This window comes from Ochotona curzoniae, unplaced genomic scaffold (genome assembly GCF_017591425.1).
Source record: "Ochotona curzoniae isolate NIBS_2020 unplaced genomic scaffold, NIBS_Ocur_1.0 scaffold_4505, whole genome shotgun sequence".
Taxonomy (NCBI): domain Eukaryota; kingdom Metazoa; phylum Chordata; class Mammalia; order Lagomorpha; family Ochotonidae; genus Ochotona; species Ochotona curzoniae.
The window spans coordinates 8,917,322-8,943,670 of NW_024467118.1; the positions used below are offsets into that span (position 1 = coordinate 8,917,322).

At 49.8% G+C, this 26,349-nt stretch overlaps 1 protein-coding gene across 1 annotated transcript; it reads left to right on the plus strand.

The window, feature by feature from the left end:
• The first annotated feature begins 3,333 nt into the window (after nt 1-3,333).
• Nucleotides 3,334-25,976, plus strand: LAP3 (leucine aminopeptidase 3). The gene is made up of 13 exons (XM_040966002.1): nt 3,334-3,448; nt 5,771-5,886; nt 7,143-7,197; nt 7,829-7,934; nt 8,960-9,119; nt 10,337-10,501; nt 12,900-13,058; nt 16,514-16,638; nt 18,523-18,611; nt 19,319-19,421; nt 21,266-21,345; nt 23,423-23,532; nt 25,255-25,976. Exons 1-13 carry the CDS (start codon nt 3,347-3,349, stop codon nt 25,442-25,444), a joined length of 1,560 nt encoding a protein of 519 aa, XP_040821936.1. The 5' UTR covers nt 3,334-3,346; the 3' UTR covers nt 25,445-25,976.
• Nucleotides 25,977-26,349: the final 373 nt, after the last annotated feature.

The following is a 26,349-nucleotide window of genomic DNA, read 5'->3' on the forward strand; positions in this document are numbered from 1 at the left end:
ACCCTTCCTACACACTCTTCTGGGGTCATGAGGTCCTTTCTCCTTAATTAACTCTGTCCTCTCATTCTGCTGAGGTTTGTATTAATTATGCGAAAGCCACAGGTGGCAGTTATCCCATTGCTTAATCATCTTTGCTACCTCCACTAGACCTTGATTGCACATTCAAATAATTCATGAGAATTTTTGCGTAGTATAAGGCATAGTCCATTTATTTAGAGTTTTCAAAGATGAAAGCCAGCCCTTGCCCCTCATGTGCCCACAGAGAACCAGATGTCGAGGACACAGGATTAGCTGCACTAGGCAGGCTGCTTTGGGAACGGACAGAGGCACAAGACTGAGACATGGAAGGCCAGTGAGCGTTTCCTGGAGGAAATGGCTTTGGTCAAGCCAAGAAGGGGGTACAGCAAATTTGAGCACATGCATATTTAATTGTATGAAATACATTCTTAAAAAAAACCCATATTTTGCACTGTCAAATGGGACCTGGACTCTGCCATTGTCCATGCCTGCAATGACTGTTTATGGGGAACTACACTGCTGCAATGATATGGGGGAACGTGATGGAGGAGGACACTTGAAGACAGAATAGGGGAAATCCCAGGGCCTATGGAACTGTATCATAAAATAATAATAAAAAACATGGTTTTTTTTTTATCTTAACATCTTTCTAAAATTTATGTTTATTTTCATTTTAAGGAGAGAGAGAGAAAAAAAAAAAAACAGAGAAGTCTTCTACATGTTGGGTTGTTCCACAAATGCCCACGATAGCTGGAATGGGGTCAGGCTGAAACCAGGAGCCTGCAGCCTCAATCAGGGCTCCCACATGGCTGGCAGGGACACTAGAGCCAGCATGTCCTGCCTCCCCGGTGCACACCAGCAGGGAGCTGGACGGGAAATGGAGCGGCTGGGACTGGACTCGGGGCCCGACACAGGGGACATGCACCCCACATGCACCCCACGTGCACGGCACCCCGGGCCGCCCGCACGGCATCTCTGTGTCTCCCCGCTAATGAGGCATGGCCAGACATGCCACTTCCATGCAGATTACTTTGAGCTAAAGTTCTGGATTCCCCTTTTCTTCCTGAAGGAAGGAAAACTTCCACATAAAAGATGTGCTGTGTGTGCCAGGAGGAAATAGTTATTATCCTCACAGAGTCAAGGCTAGAGAAACCTGTACTCCCCGACCCCAAGATGCTAACGCTGCCTCATTTATTTTATCTACTTTTTCATAACTACTACTCTTTGCTCAACCTACTACATAAGCATTCAGGCCTAACTACCTTGGAGGTTTGTGTTTTCCTGTTGAGGAAACATTAAATAAAGTTTACACATTTTTCTACTGCTGATTTGTTTTATGTTAACTTCATCCTCAGGCCTAATGATTGAGTGCCTGCATGCATGTAGGAGACCTGGAGGAGGCTCTGGGCTCCTGGCTTTGGCCTGGCCCAGCCCTGGTCATTTGGGGGAGCAAAACCAATAAATGGAGGATCTTTTTCTCTGTATTTCCCTTTCTGTAACTGTGCCTTTCAAACCAATAAAAATTAAATCTTAAAGCAGCAACAACAGGGCCTGGCGCAGTAGCCTAGTGGCTAAATCCTTGCCTTGCACCTGCCACCAGGATCCCATATAGGTGCCAGTTCGTATCCCAGCTGCTCCACTTCCCATCCAGCTCCCTGCTTGTGGCCTGGGAAAACAGCTGAGGTCAGTCCAAGGCCTTGGGACCCTGCACCCATGTTGGAGACCCTTAAGAAGCTTCTGGCTCCTGGCTTTGGATGAGCTTAGCTCAGTTCTGGTCTTTGTGGCCACTTGGAGAGTGAACCAGCGGATGAAAGCTCTCTTGCTCTCTATCTCCTTCTCTCTGTATATCTGACTTCAAATAAAACATACATCTTTCAATCAGCTACGACAACAACAACAACAATAAAGTCCATTAGGAGATGCTGTTGTGGTGCAGCACCTTAACCCGCTGCCTATGACACCAGCGTTCCACCTCCGAGTGTATGTTCACAGTTTGGGGTGCTCTGCTTAGGATTCGGCGTCCTGTTAATGTCTGGTAATGTACCTGGAAGTGCAGCCAGGACAGTCCGACTGTTCGGGCCCCTGCCATCCACACGTGTGATCAGGATGCAGTGTCAGCTGCTGCTTTGATCCTGGCTCGGATCTGGCTGTTGGGCCCATTCAGGGAATGAACCAGGGGACTGAAGATCTCTGCCTCCATCTTTAAAATACATAAAGAAATAAAACCTTTAAAACGTGTGCTGAGCATCTTGCAAACAGGTTTCACTGAGATTAAACCCTGTACTCTGGAGTCCTCAGGAACAGGCTGTGAAACGTCTCTCCCTCACACCATAAGCTGTTGGAAAATGTAACACGTGATCTCGAAGTAACAAGAGAAGGAAATAAACGCTTGTTCAGAGTCTGTGGCTGGGGCAGCAAAGCAATGAAAGAGAGAGCGTGGCCCGGCTGCCGGGCCTGGGGGCTGTGGGCTGATGGGCTGGCGGGCCGGGGGGCTGGTGGGCTGGCAGACAGCATCACCCACAGCTCAGGGCCACAGCGCTCAGGGCCCACACGCAGCCTGATCCACCACCACGCTGTGTCGGGGGAAGTTACAAAGTGCAAGGGAGGGTGCCTCTGTTTGGGGCGCATATGGTATGAATTTTGGTGATTTTGCTGAGTTCATTATGCATCTCAGCTCGAATTACCTGGAAAACGTGGGAGACAGAGCTGAGCTGCCAGCTCCATTCCGTCCAGCCTCCTGCGACAGGGACATGTCCCCGAGGAGGAAACCTCCCACTGCCCACCTCTTACCTGGTGCTCCCCAGCTAATAATTAAACGCCAAGTTGACAACCCGAGACTTGGACAGACATTAGCAATTAACAACTTGTTGATTTCCGTATCCCTCCGTGGGCCTTCTACGTTCTCCGAGTTGCTTTCAGGCGTACATGCTTATAAACATGAAAGTGTGTTAAAACACCGCGTTCTAGTAGCAAAGCTGATGTTCAGACGCAGTATTTGGGCTGGTTATCCTGATCAGCGTTGTACCCTTGGACCACGAGAAAGTTCAGAAGTGAGGACGGGAATAAAATTCACTCAGTGGGAGGGCTTTCCCCCACCCGGCCTGGACATTTCAGCATCCCTGACCGCAGCTTCAGGAGCTCGCCGGGCACTCGCCGGGGGCCCAGCCCCGACCCCCGAGGGTCGTCTCACGCCAAGCCCCGCCCCCGGACACCTGTCGCGCCGGGAGTGCGCGCACCGCCCCGGTTCCGCCTGTCAGTGCGCGCGCGCGCCGGCCGAGCGGGCGCCACGTGCTCTCCCGAGGGCGGTGCAGGGGGCCGAGCTGGGAAGATGTTCTGGCTGCCTCTTCCGGCTGCCGGCAGAATCGCCGTCCGGCGTCTGCGAGCGAGGCGACTGTGGGGCCGGGGTCTCGCCACCGCAGACATGACAAAGGTGAGAGGCGGCGGCGGCGCGCTCGGAGGTGGGAGCTGCCCGCCAGCCCCGGGCTGCAGGGTGGGGGAGGCCGTGTGCCCGGGGCCTCCAACCGCCGAGTCCTTCCTCTCCCCGGGCAGGAGTCTGCTCCACTCCCCGCCCCCGGCTCCCCTGCCGGCTCTTTCCGAGCAGTCGGGCTTCCTGCTCCCGCGGGGACCTGCTCACCCCTCACCTTCGCCCGGGAGAGCAGGGACTGTGTTGTCCCCGCGGAGCTTGGAGGACGCCCAAAAGTGGCGGGACGAATGGCTTCTAAGGTCCCAAGGAGAGTGGCCCTGCCCGAGACCCTCCCCTCGGGTGAAAGGTCGCGAGGCCTTGGCCTCCTCTGTTCTGGGAGAGACCAGCCCTTTCCAGCCGAAAGCGGCCCCCAGCCCACCCGACTCCTGGAGTTCGGAGCCCTTGTGAGGGGCGCCGTTCAGGAGCGGTGGCTCAAGGGGAAGAGCGCAGGCTTGGGGGCCTGAAGGAAGGAAGGAAGGAAGGAAGGAAGGAAGGAAGGAAGGAAGGAAGCGTACCGGGGAGGAACGCTGAGGCTCGCATCCCCTGGGGACTTTTCCGCCATCCTACCCGGTGCTTCTCTCCTTGCTGCGCCGCCACGTCTGCACAGGTGGCAGTGTCCCCAGGAGTCCCCAGGCGAGACTTGTTTTACTGGATGGAAAAGCGATGCGGTGTGGCCGAGCTGCCCGTGTAGTTTCGTGGCAAGGATCTAGAACTGGGTAGGGGAACGCTTCTGAATTCTGGCTCAGTTCCACCCACCGAGGCCAGTGGGTCACAGCAGGGTTCATTTCCTGACCTGTCAGGCGGGCAGAGGACTGCCCATTCTTATTCCCACCACCCACAGCGTTCTGAAAGTCCTCCGTGGTGGTGCAGAAGCAAATAGTCCGGGGTTGCTTCTGTGCTTGAGGTGACTGGGGCTGGGGCTTGTGAGAGAGGTGCAGGGGTGAGCTTCCACACGCCGTCTGAGGTGCACTCAGTGGAACCCCAGTTTCTGGGAGCCCAGTTGCAGGAAGCTGCAGGTAGCAAATTTCTACAGCTGCTCAGAGCCCTGTGTGTGTGCTGGTTGCAGCTCATCTGCATACATGCTCCAGTCCAGTTGAAATCATCTCTAGATTACAATACAATTACGGAAAAAGCTGTATGTTTTTCCTTGAATAATTTTGACTTGCAAAAGGTTGAGTCTTTAGAAGCAGAAGCTGTGACTGGAGGGCCCCCTGCCTTTTTTTCTGTCTTTCTGCCTGAGTTGGCCAGGTGATCCGCAAGGCTGCAGGGGTAGGAACATCTTGTCCTTGTACCCTGACATACTAGAACCAGAAAATCACACAGATTGGGCTAGTTGCAGTGGCTCAGTGGCCTTGCTTCCTGTGCACTGGAATCCCATATGGGTGCTGGTTTGTGTCCCGGCTACTTCACTTCCCATCCAGCTTCCTGCTTGTGGCCTGGGAAAACAGTCAAGGACGGCCCAAGTCCTAGGGCCCCATGCGTTTGTGGGAGACCCAGAAGAAGGTCCTGGCTCCTGGCTTTGGATCTGCTTAGCTGTGGCCCCGGCCATTGAGGACACTTGGAGAGTGAAGTAGCAGATGGAAGATAATTCTGTCTGTATCTCTAGAAGCTTTGTGTATCTTTAGAACAAAAAACCAATACATTGTTGCCATTCATTAAGACAAGGTAAGGAACCTGGCTTATAGACAGTAAATTGTGGGGCAGTGAGTGGGAAATGAATGAGAGGAACTAATGGGAGGGAAGGGTTATTTTAATACCTTTGCTTTACAGGTTCATTTTGGTGTCACCTCCCAGGCTCTGGTGATAAGAATGTTCCCTTTCTCACCCAGGGAGGGCACCTTTCTGTTAGGAAACTGGGATCTGCTGGTAGGTGGAAAGGAGAAGGTTGAAAGAGGTCGGAGAACCCTTGCTCTGTGTGTTCTTTCCAGGTGTGCAGCTTTCTCTGTACGAGAGCCGGACAGGGAGGAAGGTTCTCAGCCGCCTTGGGGCCTGAGTTGGGGACAAATGGAGGCTGAAGCAAAATACGAGTTCTGCTCTGCTTGCAAGTGAGGTCTTTCCCTGGGATTGACCTAAAAGGTCCAGGACAGGACCAGCATGGGCAGTGATTCCACTCGTGCTTGGCACAGATCTGGGACCTGTAGCCAGTGAGCCAGTGTAGCTGACTGCCTGGCACCTGCCATGTTTAGCTTCACCTTTCTGCCCCTGGGGCTCTGTCTGCTGGAATGGTTATCCCTGAGCCCCTGAAAGGGATCCCCTCTAATGGAATTCATCTTTCTTGGTTGTTCTCAGGGCCTTGTTTTAGGGATCTATTCCAAAGACAAAGAAGATGACGTGCCCCAGTTCACAAGTGCAGGGGAGAAGTTTGATAAATTGGTGGCTGGAAAGCTGAGAGAAATTGTGAACTTGTAAGTGTTACCTGGCGTGTGTTGTTCCAAATTGAAAGAGAATCTTCTTAGGCTTAACTGTTAGTAGATAAAATGAAATTACCCTGGCTAGGAAGTTGCCATGAAATTGAAACTCTGTCTCTGGCATTGTGTCTTTGTGGGTAGGTCAAATTTCTGGGAATTCGAAATGATTTCCAACCCAATCAAAAATCTGTGAAGGACCGATCTAGAAGGATCTGGAAAGTACTGAATTTTCTCATCCTTTCCTCCTCCCTTTACTTTGCCTGCCCCCATTCTCCCTTCTGACCTTTCTGTGGTGGCTACCTCCTTTAGCTCCCCTTTGCTTAGGGAACCGGGGGCCCCTAGGGCAGGTGAAAAGCAGACAAGGGTTAGGGTTCTCAAGTCAGTCAGCTGGGTTGTGCTTCGAATGCAGAGCTGATTCTGTAAGTCCCCCTCAGCCAGGGTCCAGGGCAAGTGGAGGAACATTGCACCCACAGGCCACCTGTGGCAGAACAGAAGTACCAACATAAATCATTGAGGGCACACTTAATTACCTGCGTTATAGATAACCTATCAGAATGTAAAAGGTGCCGTCTACTGATTATCTCCACAGAAGTTGAGTTCCTATCAGCTGTGAGCCCTTCACCTGCTCTGTTGAGTTGGTTCATCAAAAGCCAGCCTGTCAGTGTAGATCACCCTGGTCCTCCCCACAGTGATGGGGCTTGCAGCACCACCACATCTGTGCTCCAGGTCTGGCTGTAATCTTGTATCTATTGGACTGGAAATTGCCCAGTGTCCCGGGGCACCTCTAGCACAATCCTAGCACCATCCAGTCAGCAGTGGTTCTTACTGGAAAACTTAAGACTCCTTCCTTGTTGCCATGGTCCAGTTCTCTGTGCAGTGGTACAGGACCCACCCAGAGCATTGCTTTCCATCACTGGAAATATGTGGTTCCATTAAATCTCATCCGCAAGTTGGCTGCACAGTGTCTGAGTTATAATTTTTACAACCAGGAAGTCTGGCCTGAGTTTGGGGAAAATTGTAAATGAAGCAAATCTACAAGAGCAGGTGTCGGGATACTGTGGTGATGCTGAAGGCATCTGTGTGTCACTTTACAGGCAGACAGAACCACCTGTAACCTGTAAAATGCATTTTATTTTTAATGGCACATGATATCTATACATACTTATCAGGTACAGTATGCTGTTGCAGTGTATATGTATACAAAATGTAATGCAAACTGTGATTTTGAAAACATGGATTTCTCCTTGTTTTAGATCTGGACCACCTCTGAAAGCAGGCAAAACCCGAACCTTTTATGGTCTGCATCAGGTATGAGACAAAGATGATGTTGGCATGGGAACCCCCCCCGGGGAGTACTACTGTGTGTCGGGTACCATGGCTACCTGGTTGTGCTAAGACTTTGGGTTTATTCAAGTATAAAATTATATAAGATTGAGAAGAGTTCTTATGACTAAAAAAGTAATGCTCATTCTGTGTTCCCCAGCCGGAAGATTTTGCGCAGGTTTTGGCATTGTATCACCTAAAATGACTTGCAGGATTATTGTCCTCTTACATGTGCACAGGTTAGGAATTTTTGCCAAGACACAAAACTTAAAAACAAACAGACCACAACCAGCACACTGCCAAGTGTGAGTGCTGTGACTCCGTAAGCCACTGCATCCCTGCACCAGATGGGAGACCCAGACGGAGTTTCAGGCGCTTGGCTTTAACCTGACTCAGCTGGCTGTGGCAGGCATTTAGAGAGAGTCAGTAGAAGGAAGACCTCTTGCCCACTCCCTGTCACTCTGCCTTACAAGTAGATGGAAAAATAAACAAACATTCAAAAACAAACAAAAAAGCCCCTCGTAGCCAGACTTACAGTGAGTCCACATGTGCCCTTCGCTGGTGGCAGTGAGCACCTGAAGGAGTAGAGGGCTGACTTGGTAACTCTGTGGAACAGGACTTCCCCAGTGTGGTGGTCGTTGGCCTTGGCAAGAAGACAGCCGGAGTCCACGAGCTGGAGAACTGGCACGAAGGGAAGGAAAACATCCGCACCGCCGTCGCAGGTTCTTTCCCTTCCCGTGTAATGTTGGTGACAGCCCCGTGTCCCTCAGCATCCACTTGTGTCTCCCTTTTTCCAAGCTTGTCTCCCACTTCTCCTGCCCTCTCAGTCGTCACCACTGCCCTTGGCACACTCACTCAGCTTTACAAAACCCAGTTCCCACTGGTGATCATGTTTGGCCATGCAGTTGGTACCTGCGATTGGCTGCTGGGATTTTTAATTTTGCTATTTCTGTCTATGTCCATATTTCTTTCTTGGGAGTTTTCCTGTTGTTCACCATGGCCACCGTATCTGTGTTAAGGTGTGGGGTATGGATTTCCTTCTTTGGGTGACACTGCTGGTGCCCAGACTTTAAGTCGCTCGGGAAGGGAGAACTCATGTTCACAAGTCGGAGATAGGGCAGGCAGGGTGGGTGCTTGTCTCTCGCCAGCAGACAGAGCTCTGTCCAGCCCAGGTGGTCCTGGCAGAGGTTTGAGAGTGTGGAGGTTGGTGGTGCCAGTGACTCGGGGGAGCCTCCCCTGTGTACCTGCTGGGGTTCTAAGGTGCCTTCACTTCAGAAGCATTCAGGGCAGGATTTGTTGAGCCTTTGGCCCTGTGTGTTTTATAAATGCTTGGGAAGTTTGCTGTCACAAAGGTCACATGAGGTGGTAATTTTGCAACTCGTGTAAAGGAGTTTTTGTTGACCTCGCCTGTGTGAATGGTGGGTTTGGCTGAGTTCCTTGGATGTAACGTCAAAGTTAGCCTTTTATTGGCCGTTTGTCATCTGGGAAGCTCACAGTGACAGAGGGGTGTCCTCAGTAGTGGCTGGCATTTCGGCACCAGCGCCAGTCGAAGCTGCTGCCGCTTCCTCAGGGCCTCCCTGCATGCGCTCTTAGGAGTAAGTCCACACCTCCCAGGCCCTCATTTCACAGAAGAGGAAATGGGGTGCAGACCAGTCAGGTGGCAGGGCTGGGTCTGCGTCCGCAGTTCTGGCTGCCTGCTGCTGTTTGACTCGCCCTTGACTGTGGTTTTCCTCTGGCCCCTGGGAAGCGGGGTGCCGGCAGCTGCAGGAGCTGGAGCTGTCTTGCGTGGAGGTGGACCCTTGCGGCGATGCCCAGGCTGCTGCGGAAGGTGCCGTGCTCGGCCTGTATGAGTATGACGAGCTGAAGCAGAAGAAGAAGACGGTGGTGACCGCGAAGCTGCACGGAAGGTGATGGAGACCAGGGTGTGGGTGGCCCTCCCTGGCCTTCGGGCAGCGTGGCCTTGGGAATGGAAGCTGCCTGCCCCGACTAGGCTGTAACCTCCCTTGTCGCTTCAGCCATCTTAGTGCTAAGTGTCTCAAGCAGTGCTCTAGGCTGCCCTTGTGTGTGTGTGACCCTTGGGATTCCCCAGCCCTCTATACCTGCCTGCCTAGGTGGCTATCACCCTGGGCAGGGACAGACACAGCCCACATGCCCCATTAGGTTTCTTCCCAGGCAATTCCCATCCTCTTGCCACTCCATGCCTTGTGCCAAGCACCAGAGCTACATGGATGGGGGCGCAGCCCAGACCTCTTGGTCTGCAGGGGGACTCATTTGAAGCACCTTTTAACATGCCAGCCCTGTTCCAGGTCTATGTGTCAGGAACAGACAGGCCGAGGACATCAGTAGGGGGAACTGACTGGGAGCGCAGTGCTGTCCCTGCGTGCTGCTTGGGGTTGGCAGCTGGCATGGGAATGAGGGCACTGTGGCCAAGCAGCCTGGTCTGGAGTCATGGCTTCCCTGCTTACATGGGGACCTCACTGTGTGTCATGTGTCAGCAGAGCTGTAAGGTCGCTTCCTTAGGGGTTCTGGAGACCCAGACAGCCCAGCAGGTGTGTGGTGCACTGTAAGTGCTCTGAGCTCCTGACTGGGGCGTTAAGATTAGGCAGGGCAGGCAGGGGGGAGCCAGGAGCATGGAAGCTCCCAGTCCACTCTTCTCCAGAGCTCATTCTTAACCTCCAGCGGATTGGAATAACAGTATGGGATCCAGTCATGAGAAGGGGCAGAGCTTTCAGTGCCACTTCAGAATGGGTATTGCTGGCTTGTGTCACAGCACTGGGGGCTGATGGAGACCAAAACAGGCCTTTCTGTGTGTGGGAACCTCCTCTGTTTGTGTGGGAGAAGCAGAGCTCCCGGGCCCATCAATCCAGCACCTCTCTTGTGCAGTGGGGGAATCTCAAGGCAGCTGCACAGCCGGGAGCCCCCAGGTGCTGCTTGGTGGGGCCCATTTTCTGGCTCTTCGCCCCATGCCCTGTGTTGCTCGGGTCAGATTGCACAGGAGTGAATCCAGTTCCCCAGTGTCTGTTGTCTTGAAATTGCCCCTCTTGCCGTGTGTGAGCCAACAGCCTGTTGCCATGAAATGGCCAGGTGCTGGAGATGTGACATCACCTCCTGCCTTCTTCCCCAGCGAGGGCCAGGAGGCCTGGCAGAAAGGAGTGCTCTTCGCTGCTGGGCAGAACCTGGCCCGCCAGCTGATGGAGACTCCAGCCAATGAGATGACACCGACCAGATTTGCTGAAATAATTGAGAAGAAGCTCAGAGGTGCCAGCGCTAAAACAGAGGTACACATCAGGTAATTCGGAGAGTCATGTCCGTGACGGGTATTATGTTGTAGCCAGCCACGACCCTTCAGCCTCCTACAATCCAGCTCCCTTGTTGCTCAGGTGAGTGACATGAGAACCCTGGAAGCCGCATGCAGACTGGGCAAGGCTCTGTCTGAGGCTCTGTCTGAGGCTCTGCCTGCTTGCTTGAGTGCCATGGCTTTCCACTGCACCCTGTTTGAACACGCCATTCACGGCCAAGCAGTTCACCCGGGTAAAGTGTGCTACTCAGTCGCGTGTCATGACCATGGCATCACCCTGTTTCCTATTCCCCAACCTACACTTCTCCGCTTTGGAGACTGTGGCATTTGTGTAGACATACCTTCAGTTCTCATGTGTATCAGCAGGAGTTGACCTGCTGGACCGGATGTTAGTTCACTCTGTCTTGTTGAGGAATGTTCAGTTTGCCTCAGTGGATTTTTGCTCTTGAGGCACTCTGGGAGGTGGTGAGGAACGCATGGGCGCATCTGGCGTGGAGTGGGGATTTCTCTGCTGTCTGTGGTCAGTGGCCGGGGTGTTGGACCTGAAAGGCTGCTTCAGATTCTGCTGCCCTCCCTGGGATCTCCCCACAGCCATTCTAGCAAACCCACATCCGAGCACCTGGGGCTGTGCAATTAAAGCAGCAGATTCTTCAGTGGCAGGTTAGTTGGTCCAAGGAACTTATATTTAAACCAAGTCTTATTGCCTAATTGTGATTAGCGTTCACGTTTTTTCAGGACAGGCATGATGGACTGGAAGACCGTCTTGAGCTCCGTACTTGGAAATCGATAGAACTTTTGGATAGTTGGTGCAGCCTCGTCCGTAGCATCCTGTGGATTCAGAGGCTTTCTTCTTGTCTTGAGGAGACAATTAGAGCAGCTTGGTGTCAGCAGACACTGGGCTGCTTGGCAGCACCTGACATGGCTGGAAATTTACGAGATGCATGCACCAGCATGGGCCTCATCCCCACAGGAGGGAGGCCCTTATAGGAAGGAATAGGCAGGGACATGGGCTGCTCTGGGGGCTCCTGCTGTCCCCCTTGGCAAACTGAAAGGTCCGTGGCCCAGCAGAGGAAGGAGTTAAGGCAGGGAGTGGACAGGACATGTGGGCGGGGTGGCTTGTCCAGCTGAGACTAGCTGCAGCAAACTCTGCACTGTAGGAGGGCGCACATCAGAAAGATACAGACAGCTCTTCCAGAAGGGCAGCTCCTTAATAAAACCACAGGTCCTAAAGACGCAGTCATCAAAGCCCGCGTTGTGTAGCCTCGTTTCTTTTAAAATGATTCTTTTTATTGTTGCTGCTTTCATTTTTATATTGTTTTCCCTTTGATGTTTGTTGGCAATCCCACCATGATGCAAGACTGTTCATTAATGCACGGACAGGCGAGTGCTGCGGGAGTGAGGTGCACCTGGCTGCGGCTGCCAGGCTGTGTGGGAGTATGGGATTTCCCTCCGGGCCTCGTTACGGTACGGGGAAGTGAGTTCAAAGCTTAGCAGCCCAGCCCAGCCCAGGAGTTGAGGGCTGCGGGTTGTTCTCTCATTTGCAGTCAGGCCGGCTTCCGTTCTGGTGCCCTGATTTCGCCTGGAGTTATCACGTGACAACTAACTTCTTTTCCTGCTTCAGTCAGGTGTTTTCCTGCATGATTGGACCTGTTAAGAAAGTGTGAGAATCGGGAAAGGAATTGCTAAAGTTCTAAACAGAGTAGGGACCAGGAGGTTTTATTCCCGTCAGTGGAATATAGCTTGGTTGGTTATTTTTTTGTCCTTGTCTCAGAAATGCCAAAATAAAACAGTGATCCCTTAGCCAGCTTTAAGTACTTTTTAAGGTCTCAGACCCTTACTAATTCATCTTTGAATAAAATTTTAGACATATCAGGTTAGAACAAAACATATTTGATAATTAAAGGAAAAAAAATGTATTTGAAAGTCAGTGTCAAGAAGCAGATCTTCTCTGCCCAGATGCCCTGAGAGCCAGGGAGGACTTACCAGAAGCCACGAGTCAGGGCTTCTGGCCTGGTCTTCCCGAGTGGCACCTGAGGGGTCTCCCACCACCTTCCCAGGGGCTGGAAACAGCAGCCGGAACTCACTCTTGCTTTACCTCTGCGCTATCCCTTGGCCTTGGGTTAGATACTCTGCATGCCTCTCTTCATGGAGAAATCACTGAGCCCATTTTACAGATTACATAGACTTACAATCAAGAATCCACAGAAAACAAGCAGCAGGCTATGATCCTTGAGGCTTTAACATGTGTAGCTGTTGTAAGAGATTGTTGTATTACACCCAGGCATATTTACACTTTCGTGAGTTTTTTCTTTTGTTTGTTTGTTTTTGTTTTGCTAAGGTGTTTTGAAATAAAGGTAATGCTGCATGTGCTGTTTCTCCTGCCCTGTAGACCCAAGTCTTGGATCGAGGAACAAGAAATGGGATCATTCCTGAGTGTGGCAAAAGGATCTGATGAGCCTCCAGTCTTCTTGGAAATCCACTACCGGGGCAGCCCCAAAGCCAGTGACCCGCCCGTGGTGTTCGTGGGGAAGGGAATCACCTTTGACAGGTACTGCTGGGGGTTCCTGTAGTGCTCACGTGGACACTTGGCTCACACCTGCATTATTTGGTGACATAGTTTGATGCAGAAGCATGGTCTCTAGTGGAACCATGTAACATGATCAGTGTGTTAAGCTGCCACTTTTCAAATGCCTGAGAGAGACCATCAGGCCATTTGCATCTGTTCACCCTGGTCTCGCTCGTGGGCGGTGGGCACTGTGGACACTCTGCTGGCATGGACATCATAGACGGGTTGAAGTTTGGTTCTGGTCTCATAGTTAATAGGTAGATCTGGACGTGCGAATCAGGCCTGTCTTTGACATGTCCTGCAGTCTCTGCAGCTGGTACTCCGCAGCTGTGAGCCAGCCTGCACTGAGGGAGGCCCGCAGGTGTCTGCATGCTGCTGCCCTCCTTCTGACTGCTGAAATCTTGCTCCCCCTGGTAACTGCAAGTGTGAGAATGCCTTAGAATTGGAAACTGCCTCTCATTAGTTCAAGTGTGAAAAGATGTAATTCAGTGCCAACAGACTTTAAAAGATTTGTGGAAATATTAAAAGTAATAGTTTATTTTGGTGCCAAAGATTTCTGAAAATCATACCCATCTTTTCATAGAAGGTACTTTCCACATATTTTAGGAAAATAACTTGTTTCTGCCCACAATGGTTATCTCATGTTTCGGTGACCTGTCTGAAGAGCATTTGGCTGCTGGTTTCAGAGATGCTGCAGTCAAGGCAGCAGGAGCTAACGAGGCCATGAGCATCTGTTTCTGTTCATAGGACGTTGCAGGGTACAGCCAAGTCCTTTTTTTCCTGTGATTTCCTTGTGAGGACTTGTGATCCCTGGCAGTCATTTTCCATGGCTTCTGCTTTGGCAGTGCTACTGGGAAACCTTACGTGTTGCCACTCTCTCACACTTTGTGCACCCTCCTGGAATCACCTGGAACAGGAACGGAATGCAGCCCTGGCTGTAATCCGCTTGGACTGGCTGTTGGCACTGCTTGTGTCGTCCACCCCCTGGTCACATTTTCCCCTTTAAAGCATTGGTCCTCTAATGATGTGGACTATGTTGCCCATTAGCAGGAGATTCCAGGAGGATGCTATTCCAAAATTCCTAAGTTGTCTGAATAAAATGCTGTACTAAAGTGTTTTCCAAACCATTAGTCACTTAACCATCAGAGAGTGACAGCTCACCTATTTTCCAATGTCCTTCCAATTGTGATGACTTTCATGTCATGGGCTGTTACTGAATGCAGATATTTAAAGCTCAGATTGAAGTGTATTGTAAATTCAAATGTCTGCATATTCTGCTGAGGATATTTAACAAGGTGGCCGGCCCCAGTCTTTGGGCTTGGAGAAGGCTTCCCTGCAGGAGTCAATTTTAGTTCAGCAGGGGCCAGGGGCAAATGCTGCAAGCAGGGAAGCGTGGTGAGAGGTGTAGGGTGGGAAGGGGCGGGCTGAAGTCTTAGCAGCACAGCTGTCCAGCACAGTGTGTTTTTCTGTCCTAAGAAAACATTGTGCTGTGGTCTTTGTTTTCATCTATAAGTTTTTTTGGATTTTAAGTTAAAGGTTTAGAATTTTGTTTATAAGTTAAAATTAAAATTAAAAAAAAAAATTAAATGACAGAGTGACAGAGAAATAAGGGGAAAAGAGAGAAAAAACTTCCACCTGCTGGTTCACTTTGCAGTATGCGGGGTTGGACCAGGCCACGCCAGGACCCTGGCACACGGTCTGATTCTTTCATGTGAGTGGTGGAAATCCAGTTTCTTGAGCCTCCCCCTGCTGCTTCCGGGGCACACATGAGCGGGAAGCTGAACTGGAAGCAGAGTCAGGGACCTGAGCCAGACATCAAGCACCCCAGGCTGCGGCTTCGCTCCCGTACTGCAGCGACCTCTCCAGTTTCAGCCTTGAAGGCTGTGATTTTGTGTACAGCGTGAACATGTCTGAGACCCTGTTGATTATTCTGTGTGGATATCCACTTGTTCCATCGCTGTTGGGAAGGCTGTCCTGTAACTGCTGACTACCTCTGCACTTTAGTCTGCCTCTTCCTGGACTCCATCCTGTCGCCGGTACCCCGTGACCTAGGATCATGATTGCAATAGCTTTGAGAAAGTCTCAAAATCTAAACATCCTCTTGCTCTGCTCTTTGCAGAATGAGCTTGATGGATCCTTTGCATTTTCTTTCTTTTTTTTTTTAAGGTTTATTTATTTTTATTGCAAAGTTAGATATACAGAGAGGAGGAGAGACAGGAAGATCTTCTGTCCATTGATTCACTCCCCAAGTGAGGGCATCGGCCGTTGCTGTACCAGTCCAAAGCCAGGAGACAGGAGACTGTTCCAGGTCTCCCACGCGGGTGCAGGATCCCAAGGTCTTGGGCCGTCCTCGACTGCTTTCCCAGACCACAAGCAGGGAGCTGGATGGGAAGTAGAGCTGCCGGGATTAGAACCGGTACCCATATGGGATCCTGGCTTGTTCAAGGCTAGGACTTTAATGGCTAGGCCACTGTGCCGGGCCCTGCATTTTCTTTAGAGTTTATTTTACATAATGAAAGCCTGCTGAGATTTTGAGCAAATTTGGGAGGAAGGGAATCAGAATTTGATGTCTGTGGGTAATGAAGTAGAAAGGGAAGGCAGAAACAGAGCTGGCAAGGCTCTTGGCAGACATCCAAAACAATGGAGGCTGGTAGTGCCAGCTAGGGTGGGTTTAGCAGCCAGGAGAGAGGTGGGTTCAAGAAAAAAACAAACCTTGGGCTGGAGACTGCTGGTCTCGACTACATTGGTAGTCCCGGTCGACCTCGGAACAGGGAGTAGCAGCTTCCAGAGCAGTGCTTCAAGTGAGTGCTAGCTCTCCAATAGGGGACAGAGCCCCCTCTGTGCCCAGCCAGGGAAGCATGATGCTTCTGGATGCTTTGAGACCCTGGCAGCAGGAAGGTCACTCACTCATCAATGACAAGCCCATTAAAGTAGTTGCTCTTGTTCATTGCTAATGAAAACATTCTTGGAACTCAGGGCTTAGCGCTGTGTAGGAGGCTTTGGGTAAGTGATTTGGGCCTGTGCCTCCTGAAGGTCGGATTCTGTCACCAGCATGGCAGCTTCCTGCGAGTGTGAAGGGAGTGTTCCCGTCATCCAGGAGCTCCTGGACTTCCTTGGCAGTTCATGACCTGCTGTCCATGAGAAGAGTGTCTTTGTGGGTGGAGTTAGTGAGGTCACACAGAGGCGGGATTGGTGCAGCCCCGATGCTGTGCAGATGGTCACATTTCCAGCAGCTGAACTTTCCTGTCTCAAATCCGAATAAAATGAGCGTCATTTATGTCGACTGTAGTATTGTCTTCTAAAATGAAGTAACTCTGGTTTAAAGTTGGGGTGCTTGTGTGGGGGGGTAACCCTCAGCTTCCATGCTCTTTTCTAAGAACATGATTCAGACCACCTTCTTCCACATTAATCGCACACGTTGGCCCTGTCCCCCACAGCGGCGGCATCTCCATCAAGGCCTCTGCAAACATGGACATCATGAGGGCCGACATGGGAGGAGCTGCCACCGTGTGCTCTGCCATCGTGTCTGCTGCGAAGCTCAACCTGCCCATTAACATCATAGGTAAGGGGACCACGCAGCTCTGTCTTGCACAGCCCTTGGGATCCAGTCAAATGGCAGCTCCAAGTCCACGGGCACTGCTTCCTCAACATCTCTGATCAACAGGTGGCTTTTAAATAGCTTTTCATCAAGCAGGAGCTGTTGAGCTAAGTGTTTTATTGCTGTAGCTGATTGAGTTCAGTGTGTTTTGTGGCCAGGGGGCTGTCAATAGAATCAATTTGTTTTGCTTCTGCAAAAAGTGCTTAGTGTTTGGAGGCAGGCATTGTCAAGTGTGCTTTAGTCCCATCAATAAGGTTGCTGAAGGTGGGAGGGCTTGCTGGCTCATTCACTGAGTGCCTCATGGGATTGTGGCTGGCTGAAGGGCCCGAGACAGGCAAAGTACTCAATACCTGGAAAACCCCAGTGTTACAGGGTGTGGACTCCCGGACTGCTGGGAGTTCATGACAGGATGGGGAGAAGGAGTCGAGGAGTTGGTTAAATAGCTTGCCAGTCACAGCCATTGCTAATTCAGATCACTTCCACATGCACTATTTCCTCCTTAATATCTTAGGCCTTTTTAAATTTTTTTGCTGAGCCATTTGAAAGCTAAGTTGTAGACACAGCTTGTCACCCCTGCATACTTAGCCTGCTTCCTCAGAACAAGGGTACTGTATGCACTTACACTATTTTCTTTTCTAGGGATAAGTTCTGTAATGCAATTTAAATTTCTCAGTAGCCTAAAAAATATCTTTTTTAAGTCATGTTAGTTTTTTCCTTTTAGACTTATTTATTTGAAGAGTAGAGTGAGAAAGGGACAGAGATCTTCCATCCATCAGTTCACTCCCCTGATATCCACAGCAGCTACGGACGGGCCACGCATACCACAGCTAGTCACGAGCCCAGCCTGCTCTCTTGCCTGGGTGGCAGGAGTTCGAGTATGTGGGTCCTGTGCTGTCTTCCCAGATGTGTTCACAGGGAAGTGTAGAACCAGCACTCTGCTATCTGGCATTGCATCACTGACCCTTACATTTAGTCTAAATCCAGGATTAAATCAAGGATCACACATTGCATTTGCCTGCCATGTCCCTTTAGTTTTCCCTGATCTGTAACAAGAATGGGGAACCTTTATTCTACCAAGAGTCTTTTTGTATATTATATCATTCGTGCGCCATACAAAATTGTCAACTTGAAAAAGCAGATAAAACCACTGCGTGCAATAGCTGCATCCCTGGGAGCTGCCAGTTCATGTCCCGGCTACTCCACCTCCAGGTCAGCTTTGCTAATGCTCCTGCAGAGGCAGCAGAAAGTAGCCCAAGTGCTGTGGCTCCTGCCACCCATGTGGGAGACCCAGGAAAGCTGTTAGTTCCTGGTCTTGGCTAGGCTCAGCCCTGGCTGTTGCGGTCATCTCAGTACTGAACTAGTGGATGAAAGATCTCAGTGTCATCCCCCCTCTCTCTAATGCTTTCAGATAAATCAGTCTTTTAAAAACTTGGCCTGATCTAGTGTTGCTGAATGTCAGGTTCCTCCTTCAGTTGCTTTGGTGGGGCCAACTGATTTCACAGGCTTTATGTGGCCTGCAGGGTGGACATTCCCACCTTATTTTCCAGTCGAAATTATTAAAAAAAAAAAAATGACAGCTTCAAAGGACCCAGGTGGGTCTTATGGCGTTCTGCCAGTAAGGTTTGTTTCTTCTTGATTTGGAATCGAGGCTGATTCCTCTGGTGCTATGGCTGTGTGTGCAGTGTAAAATGCTCACCTGCTGTTGCCAGTGTGTCGTGTCAGTTGTGTCATTGGAGATGCTAATTGTGGAGACTGGAGTGTTGTGTGGTGGCTTCCGGGGCCCCTGTGTGTGAGTGCATGGTCTCTGCCCCACATGGCCTGTGTTCCTTCTTGTTCTCTTTCCTGTAGGATTGGCCCCCCTTTGTGAAAACATGCCCAGCGGCAAGGCCAACAAGCCGGGGGATGTGGTCCGAGCCAAGAACGGGAAGACCATCCAGGTTCGTGAGTGGTGGCCGAGCCTCGCCCCAGCTGGCATTCTCCCGGGAATCCCACAGCGGCCGAGCCACAGCTTCGTGTCAGGGGAGGGTGTCACCGGTAGTGCTGGGTCGCTTTTCACACAGCATTAAAACTATTTCCTGAAGGGATTTTAAGAAAGTTTTCCCTGCCTTACTGTTCCTCTCTGCCTGTGTGCTATAGAAATGAATTCCTGAGAATTTGCAGCTAGGCCTGCAGTGCGTGAGGAAGCAGGGCAAGCGTTACCCTTGGCTGGATGTGCCAGCTCGTAAGGAGCTTTGTCACATTCTCATGGGCTCTGTCTGCGGGATGTGGCGGTGTGGTCCTCCAGGTGCACACGCAGGCCCTCACTGCCCACAGTGGCCGAGCCTCCACTCATGGACTGGGGAGCTGGGCCGCCCCTCGGGTGAGCTGACTCTTCAACCCGTTTATTTTCAGACATCTCTCCTCCTTCTTGTTATACGCTTGCTGGTAAAACCAACCAGAGGCTTCTGTTTATTTCCACTGCCAATCATCAGCCTTCACACTGTTAGCTCTCCATGGTAGACAGATTCCAAGTGTGAGGGAAGTACGTTTTGAAACTCCATGATACATGTGACTGGCCCTTCCCTACACCTAGTTCCCATGTGTCCCTGTTCTCTCACCCTTGTGCATTTGTCACCCTTTGTTTTGTCAACTCTCCCTTCTGCAGGTTGATAACACCGATGCCGAGGGCAGACTCATCCTGGCTGACGCCCTCTGCTACGCACACACCTTTAACCCGAAACTCATCATCAATGCAGCCACCCTTACAGGTCAGACCACACACTTCAGGAGGCCTGATCTTGCAGGCAGTGCAACAAGACAACATGTTGCTGCAGTTTGGCTCACCTTATTTGCATTCTAAGATCTCTCAAGAAAGGAATTTTTTTGCAGTTGCAGTCCAATTTGAATATTAGGCTTGTTATTTCCAAACATCCTAGGCTCGTTGTACGCAAACATTACAAAAAGCACTGACAGGTATGTTGGGCCAGAGGCCAGTGCGATGACGTAGTGGGTGAAGCCATTGTCTGTAGCATCAGTGTCCCTTGTGGACATTGGTTTGAAATCCAGCCACTCTGGTTCCTATCCAGCAACCCGCTGATGTGCCCGGGAAGGAATCAAGATGACCCAAGTCCTTGCACCCCTTCATACAGGTGGGAGACTCAGAAGAAGCTCCTGGCTCCTAGTTTCTGGCTTCAGGCTGGTCCTGCTCTGGCCATTGCAGCCATTTGGGGAGTGAAGCAGCAGATGGAAGATCTGTATTTCTCCCTCTCTCTTTGTAACTCTGCCTTTGACATAAATCAGATCTTTAAAGTAAAAAACAAATGACCACTGGTCAGACCAGCCTGCCTGGAGTGACATTGAAAATGATAGGAAGAGACGTTTGTTAAAATTACCATTTGCAAGGCCTAGTGCAGTGGCTCAGTTGGCTAATCCTCCCCCTCGAAGGTAGGATCCCAAATGGGCACCAGTTTGTGTCCCAGCTACTCCACTTCCCATCCAGCTCCTCCTTATGGCCTGGGAAAGCAGCAGAAGACAGTCCAAAGCCCTGCACCCACGTGGGAGGCCCAGAGGAGGCTCCTAATTTCAGTGCAGCTCAGCTCTGGCTGTTGCGGCCACTTGGGGGGTGAACTAGTGGATGGAAGATCTTTCTCTGTCTTTCCTTCTCTAAAAGTCTGGCTTTCCAGTAAAAATAGATCTTTTGAAAAAATAATAGAATTACCAGTTGGTACACATTTGAAATATTAGTGATAAATTCCCAAATCAGCAGCTTTCCATTTGTTTCAGCTGTCCATTTCACATACCTGTAGCATTTGAATTTTCTGTTTTGTAAGATTTATTTTTATTATTTATTTGAAAGGCAGAGTTGCAGAGAAGGGGAGAGACAGAGATCTTCCAACTGCTGGTTCATCTCTCAAATGCCTGTAGCTTCTAGGGATATGCTAGGCCAAAGCCAAGCACCAAGAACTCCCTTTGGGTCTCCCACATGGGTGCCAGGAACCCAAGAACTTGGGCCATCTCCTCCGGGCATCAGTAGGAAGCTAGGTCAGAGCTGGGACTCGAAGCATACACACTGGTAATTGGATGCTGTAGCTTAACCCATTGCATCACCTTTATCACCCCTGAGTCCCTTATATACCTGATGCTGTAAGTAATATCAGGGCAAGGCTGGAGGTGGTCAGTGGCGGCACCCCCACTTGGTATTGACGAGGCACTAAATTTTATGACTTGCAAGTCATTTTCCCACTCTGGATATACTCCTTAGAAGTGCAGCATGTGGCCTTGCTTCTGGGTTGTCTCTTCCTGGCATTCCACTAATATTCTCCAAAAAGTGATATTGGCTTCTTCAGTAACTAAGTGAGCTGCACTGTACCAGGCAGCGTGCTAGGCCTTCTGCAGGGGGCCTTGCAGAAAGTTCATGGAAGGGTGTAGCATGAGAAAACCAAAGAATGTGTTCTAAATATTTTTACACCAAAAGAAACCATCCTTTAGTTCTCTTTTCCCGTGAACTTTTTGCAGTATAGGGTTCAAGGCCACAGTTTGGGTCAGCGCAGCAGAGGGGAACCCGTTTTGCCTTCACGGGCTGAAATTGACCTTGAAGACTTTTGTCTTACAGGTGCCATAGACGTAGCCCTGGGGTCAGGTGCCACTGGTGTCTTCACTAATTCATCCTGGCTGTGGAACAAGCTATTTGAGGTAGGAATGGTTTACATAGACCTCAGTTACAGAGATGATGAATTGCAATTTTTAAAATGATATATTTATTCTGCTCCTGTGCTAATATGTTGTGGGTTTGCCTTTCGAAAATGACCCCTAGGGATGCATTTAATGCTTTGGGTTTCTACAAAGGTTCCTGAAGTGTGGGTATGACACACCTTCTCTCCTCCAGTTATCTCGGGATAATTTGGAAGTGGCTGCCAAACAATCTAGCCATGGTGTGAGGTCCCTGAGGTGGAGGAGGGTGGGAGGGTGGTGTTGTGCAGAAGGGCCACCTGGTATGTGTGAGTGAGATGGTTGGGCAATGCTGTGAGAGCTGGCCCTGGCTCCTAAGCTGCATCTTCCGACTGTCACGCTCCGTGTCTCCCTCATGTCAAGGCCAGTCCCTTGTTTACTGCAGTTGGCTCGCACCTCACAGCATGTCACTCTGATCAGTTGGTGGCATCGGGCTGTGTTCTGCTCTGACCTTCTCTCACCGGTTCTCTTCTCTCACTCCTCTGCTGCAGTCTTGCCTCTCTGTTGTCTGCCCCTCTGGCTGGGACCACATGCTCTTACCCTCTCGAGTCCTCCACGGGACACCCAACTACCCAGCTATTCCTGTGATTTCAACCTGCACCTCTGCTCGTCTCCCCTCCTGCTCTCCTTGGCAGCTCACTGACTCTCCCAGGCAGTGTCAGTGGGAACTTGCAGTGCACCAGTGGCTGACAGTGTCGCTGCAGACCTTGCTGAGCCTGGCTCTCAGGGCGGAGCCTGTGTTTCACCTGCACTGCTTCCCTGGGTATCTGGCATCTTGGCCCAGCCTCCTAGGCATCACACCACCTGCTGTGCCAGCCGAGAATTCCTGTGGCTTCCCACACACCCAGTGCCCATTGTCCCTCCATTTCATAGCACCCACAACACTGTTGTGAAATTCTTCAATAAAAATGGCAGAGTTCTAGATGAACAAGCTTTACTGAAACCAGCAATCAGCAGTGTGCAGTCTGTTTTCCCCGAGCAGCCCCTTTAGCCCTTACCTGGGACATGTGGAATCCATTCATGTTCTAAAATGACAGCCTAGATTGCTGCGTATTGACTTTTCACTGTGGTGCTGCCTTGACTTCTTGCCTTGGGAGTTGAACAGTCAGTTTACGTACAGGCGGTCCTGTCTCAGATGACAGAATTTTAACATACCTGAGAGTGCCCAAACAAGTTTGGTAAACAAAAGAAGGAACGAGTGAGTTGATCACTGATAAAGGAATGAATGAAGTCATCTCTCAGGGTCTGCCCTTCAGGGATGCAGCCGACACCCTGAATGACCCGCCTCAAGCTTGCAATGCCACTCACCAACGCCGTGCGCCAGGGTTCTTGTTCACTGTAACCGAGATGCATAATTTTACTCTGATGATTTTAGCAAATGCGTATAGATGGTAGACTTGCTCCAATATAGTCCTGGTTTCTTTTGTAATTCTTTTTTTTAAATTTTTTTTAAAAAGATTTATTTTTATTATTTTTTATTGGAAAGGCGGATATACAGAGAGGAGAGACAGAGAGGAAGATCTTCCGTCCGATGATTCACTCCCCAAGTGAGCCGCAACGGGCCGATACTGTGCCGATCCGAAGCCAGGAGCCTTATCCGGGTCTCCCACGCTGGTGCAGGTTCCCAAAGCTTTGGGCCGTCCTCGACTGCTTTCCCAGGCCACAGGCAGGGAGCTGGAAGGGAAGCGGGGCTGCCGGGATTAAAACCGGCACCCATATGGGATCCCGGGCGTGCAAGGCGAGGATTTAACCACTTGCGCCACCGCACCGGGCCCTCTTTTGTAATTCTTACATAAATCTTTTATCTATTTCTAAACTTTTATTTACTTGAAAGACACAGAGATCTTGCATTTGCTGGTTTATTCCCCAAGTGACCTTATCGCCAGTGCTGGGCCTGACCAAGACCAGGAGGCAGGAACTAGGAACTCTGAATTAAACAATTCTGAAACCAATTTTGTATTTTTCATGTCTTAGATGGCAGAACAGCTCTTTCCTGAATGCACTTTGCCGAGTTTCCCAACTGTTGTGTTTCTTTCTTCAGGCCAGCGTGGAAACAGGGGATCGTGTCTGGAGAATGCCCCTCTTTGAACATTATACAAGACAGGTCATCGACTGCCAGCTTGCTGATGTTAATAACATAGGAAAATACAGGTTTGTAAAATAAGCCTAATTTTTTTATAATCTTTTTGATTGTCAGAAATAACTCTAGAAAATATTTCATTATCTAGTTGCCTTTGGAATTAGTATTTGTAAACATCCTACTGCCTTGAATTTTCACGGGCTTCTTATTTTTGCAAATTTTCAGGTCTAAAGATCATTTTAAGCACATGATAAGGGAAGAAGACATTTATTACCACAGGAAAAGGGAATCACATGTATTTTGATTGCTTAAAACTACGTCTGAAAGTAACTATACTGAAAGTGATTTCTGCGTTAACTATTTTTTTAGAGGTTTATTTATTTTTATTGGAAAGGCGGATATACAGAGAGGAGGAGAGACAGAGAGGAAGATCTTCCATCTGATAATTCACTCCCCCAAGTGGCCGCAGCAGCTGGAGCTGAACCAGTTTGACAGGGAGCCTGGAACTTCTTCTGAGTCTCCCACGTGGGTGCAGGGTCCCAAGGCTTTGGGCCGTCCTTGACTGCTTTCCCGGGCCACAGGCAGGGAGCTGGAAGGGAAGTGGGGCTGCCAGGATTAGAACCAGCACCGATATGGGATCCCGGGGCATGTTCAAGGTGAGGACTTTAGCTGCTAGGCTGTTGCACCAGGCCCTTTTTAAGAATGAGGGCAATAGAGAAAAAGAAGGAGAGAGCTTTTCCATCTGCCAGTTCTACTCCTCATGGCTGCAACAGTTGGGTCTGAGCCTGGCTGAAACCAGGAGCCATCCTGATCACACTCCTAAGCACAGGCATCCGACCACTTGGGCCATCTTCACAAACACATTAGCGGGAAGCTGGAGTGGCAGAAAAACTAAGACCTGAATGACACTCTGATGGGCATGCTGGCAATGCAAGTGCTGGCTAACTGCACTGCCTAATACCAGCCCCAAAGACTTTTTAAAAGTTACTTGAAAGGTAGCAGGATTTTTGAGGAAGGGAGGAACGGAGGGGGTAAGTGAGAAAGAAAACTCCCATCACCTGACTTAACTGCCTAAGTGCCTGCACCAGCTAGGGCTAGGCCAGGCTAATGCCAAAAGCCTGAAACTCCATCCAGGCCTCCTGTGTGAGTGGCAGACTCAGGTACCTGCGCCAACACTGCTGCCATCTAGGCACGTTAGCAGGAAGCTGAATCGTAAGTGGAACAGCTGAGAACCAGCACATGATATGGGAGGCCAGGGGTGCAAGCAGCAGCTTAACTCGAACATAACCCAGTTCCCTGGGTTAGCTTTTTTTTTTTTAAGATTTATTTATTGGAAAGTCAGATATATAGAGAGGAGGAGAGACAGAGAAGATCTTCCGTCCAATGATTCACTCCCCAAATGAGCGCAACGGCAACAGCCGATGCTATTGCCAATCTGAAGCCAGGATCCAGGAACTTCTTCCATGTATCCCACACGGGTGCAGGGTCCCAAAGCTTTGGGCTGTCCTCGACTGCTTTCCCAGGCCACAAGCAGGGAGCTGGATGGGAAGTGGACCTGTCGGGATTAGAACCAGCACCCATATGGGATCCTGGAGCGTTCAAGGCTAGGACTTTAGCCACTAGGCCATGCTGCCAGGCCCCCCCTGGGTTAACTTTTCAATAGGGCCTATAAGCTTCGCTTCTGCTATCTGGTCATAGAACCTATCTTGCAAAATTGTTGTTATCTTCATGAAATTATCAGGACACATTACCTTTACTTAGGGTTAAATAATGTTTTCTGTCTTTCTCTGCAGATCTGCAGGTGCATGCACAGCTGCTGCATTCCTGAAAGAATTTGTAACTCACCCCAAGTGGGCACACTTGGACATAGCAGGTGTCATGACCAACAAAGACGAGGTCCCTTATCTGCGTAAGGGCATGACCGGGAGGCCCACAAGGACTCTGATAGAGTTCTTACTTCGCTTCACTCAAAACAATGATTAGTGCACATACTCAAAAAGTCTCTCATTTTGTTAAAAAATTGGACAATTGAACTTCAGAATATTTTTGAATTAATGCATGAAAATCTTTTTCCCCCACTTATTGATTTAATTTGAAAGACAGAAGTATAGAGAAGAGGACAGACAGGGGGAGATCTTACATGGGCTTGTCCACAGGACAGAAAGTGGGCCGATGGGATCCAGATGTCGGTGCCACAGGCAGAGACTTAGCCCACTACACCACAGTACCAGCCCAGGAAAATCTTTTAAAGGCAACAAAAGATGCTGTATAAAACATAAAGAAGAAAATGAAATTATATGGTTTGATTTCTTTCATGCAAAGGTTTATAAAGTAAAGGTAATATCTTTCTTTGCAAAAAATTTTTTACAGATCCTTTAAAAAAAAATTCTAAACCACTGTATGAAGCTGCTTTTAATTGACGAAAAATTAATTTTTTGCATTTGTGATTCTAGGAACATGAACAGACTGAAAGTTGACTATGCAACTGTCAAAATAATAAATACGACTTTTTGTGTCCTGTTGTTTACTGACGTGTTACTACAGACCTAGTAACTCTGCTGTCACATGTTGCTTTGGGACCTGTGGCTTGAGCTAAGTAAACTGGGGTGCAATGATTGTAAAGACTCTGTGAGTGCTCATCACTTTGGGGTAGTCAGGAAGGGACTGAGCTTACAGTAACAGCAGCCTGGCACATGGTTTTTAAACTGAGCCCATTGTGAAATCATAATTTTAACTATTGTGAACCTACCCAGCTGCCAGGCATTGTTCAGGGAGCTCTTTTCTATGGTGTTAGTGAATTCCCATAAATTACAGAGTAGGTACAGTTAATATTCCATTTGACTGATGAGGAAAACGAGGCACGAGAGAGGGCTAATGGCGTGGAAGTG

What these genes read in the sequence shown, in the direction of transcription:
- LAP3 (XM_040966002.1), top strand. Translation starts at nt 3,347, where the DNA reads ATGTTCTGGCTGCCTCTTCCGGCTGCCGGCAGAATCGCCGTCCGGCGT. An exon ending in CCTGCCCATTAACATCATAG is followed by an intron (nt 16,639 to 18,522) that starts GTAAGGGGACCA and finishes TCTTTCCTGTAG; the next exon opens with GATTGGCCCCCCTTTGTGAA. An exon ending in CAATGCAGCCACCCTTACAG is followed by an intron (nt 19,422 to 21,265) that starts GTCAGACCACAC and finishes TTTGTCTTACAG; the next exon opens with GTGCCATAGACGTAGCCCTG.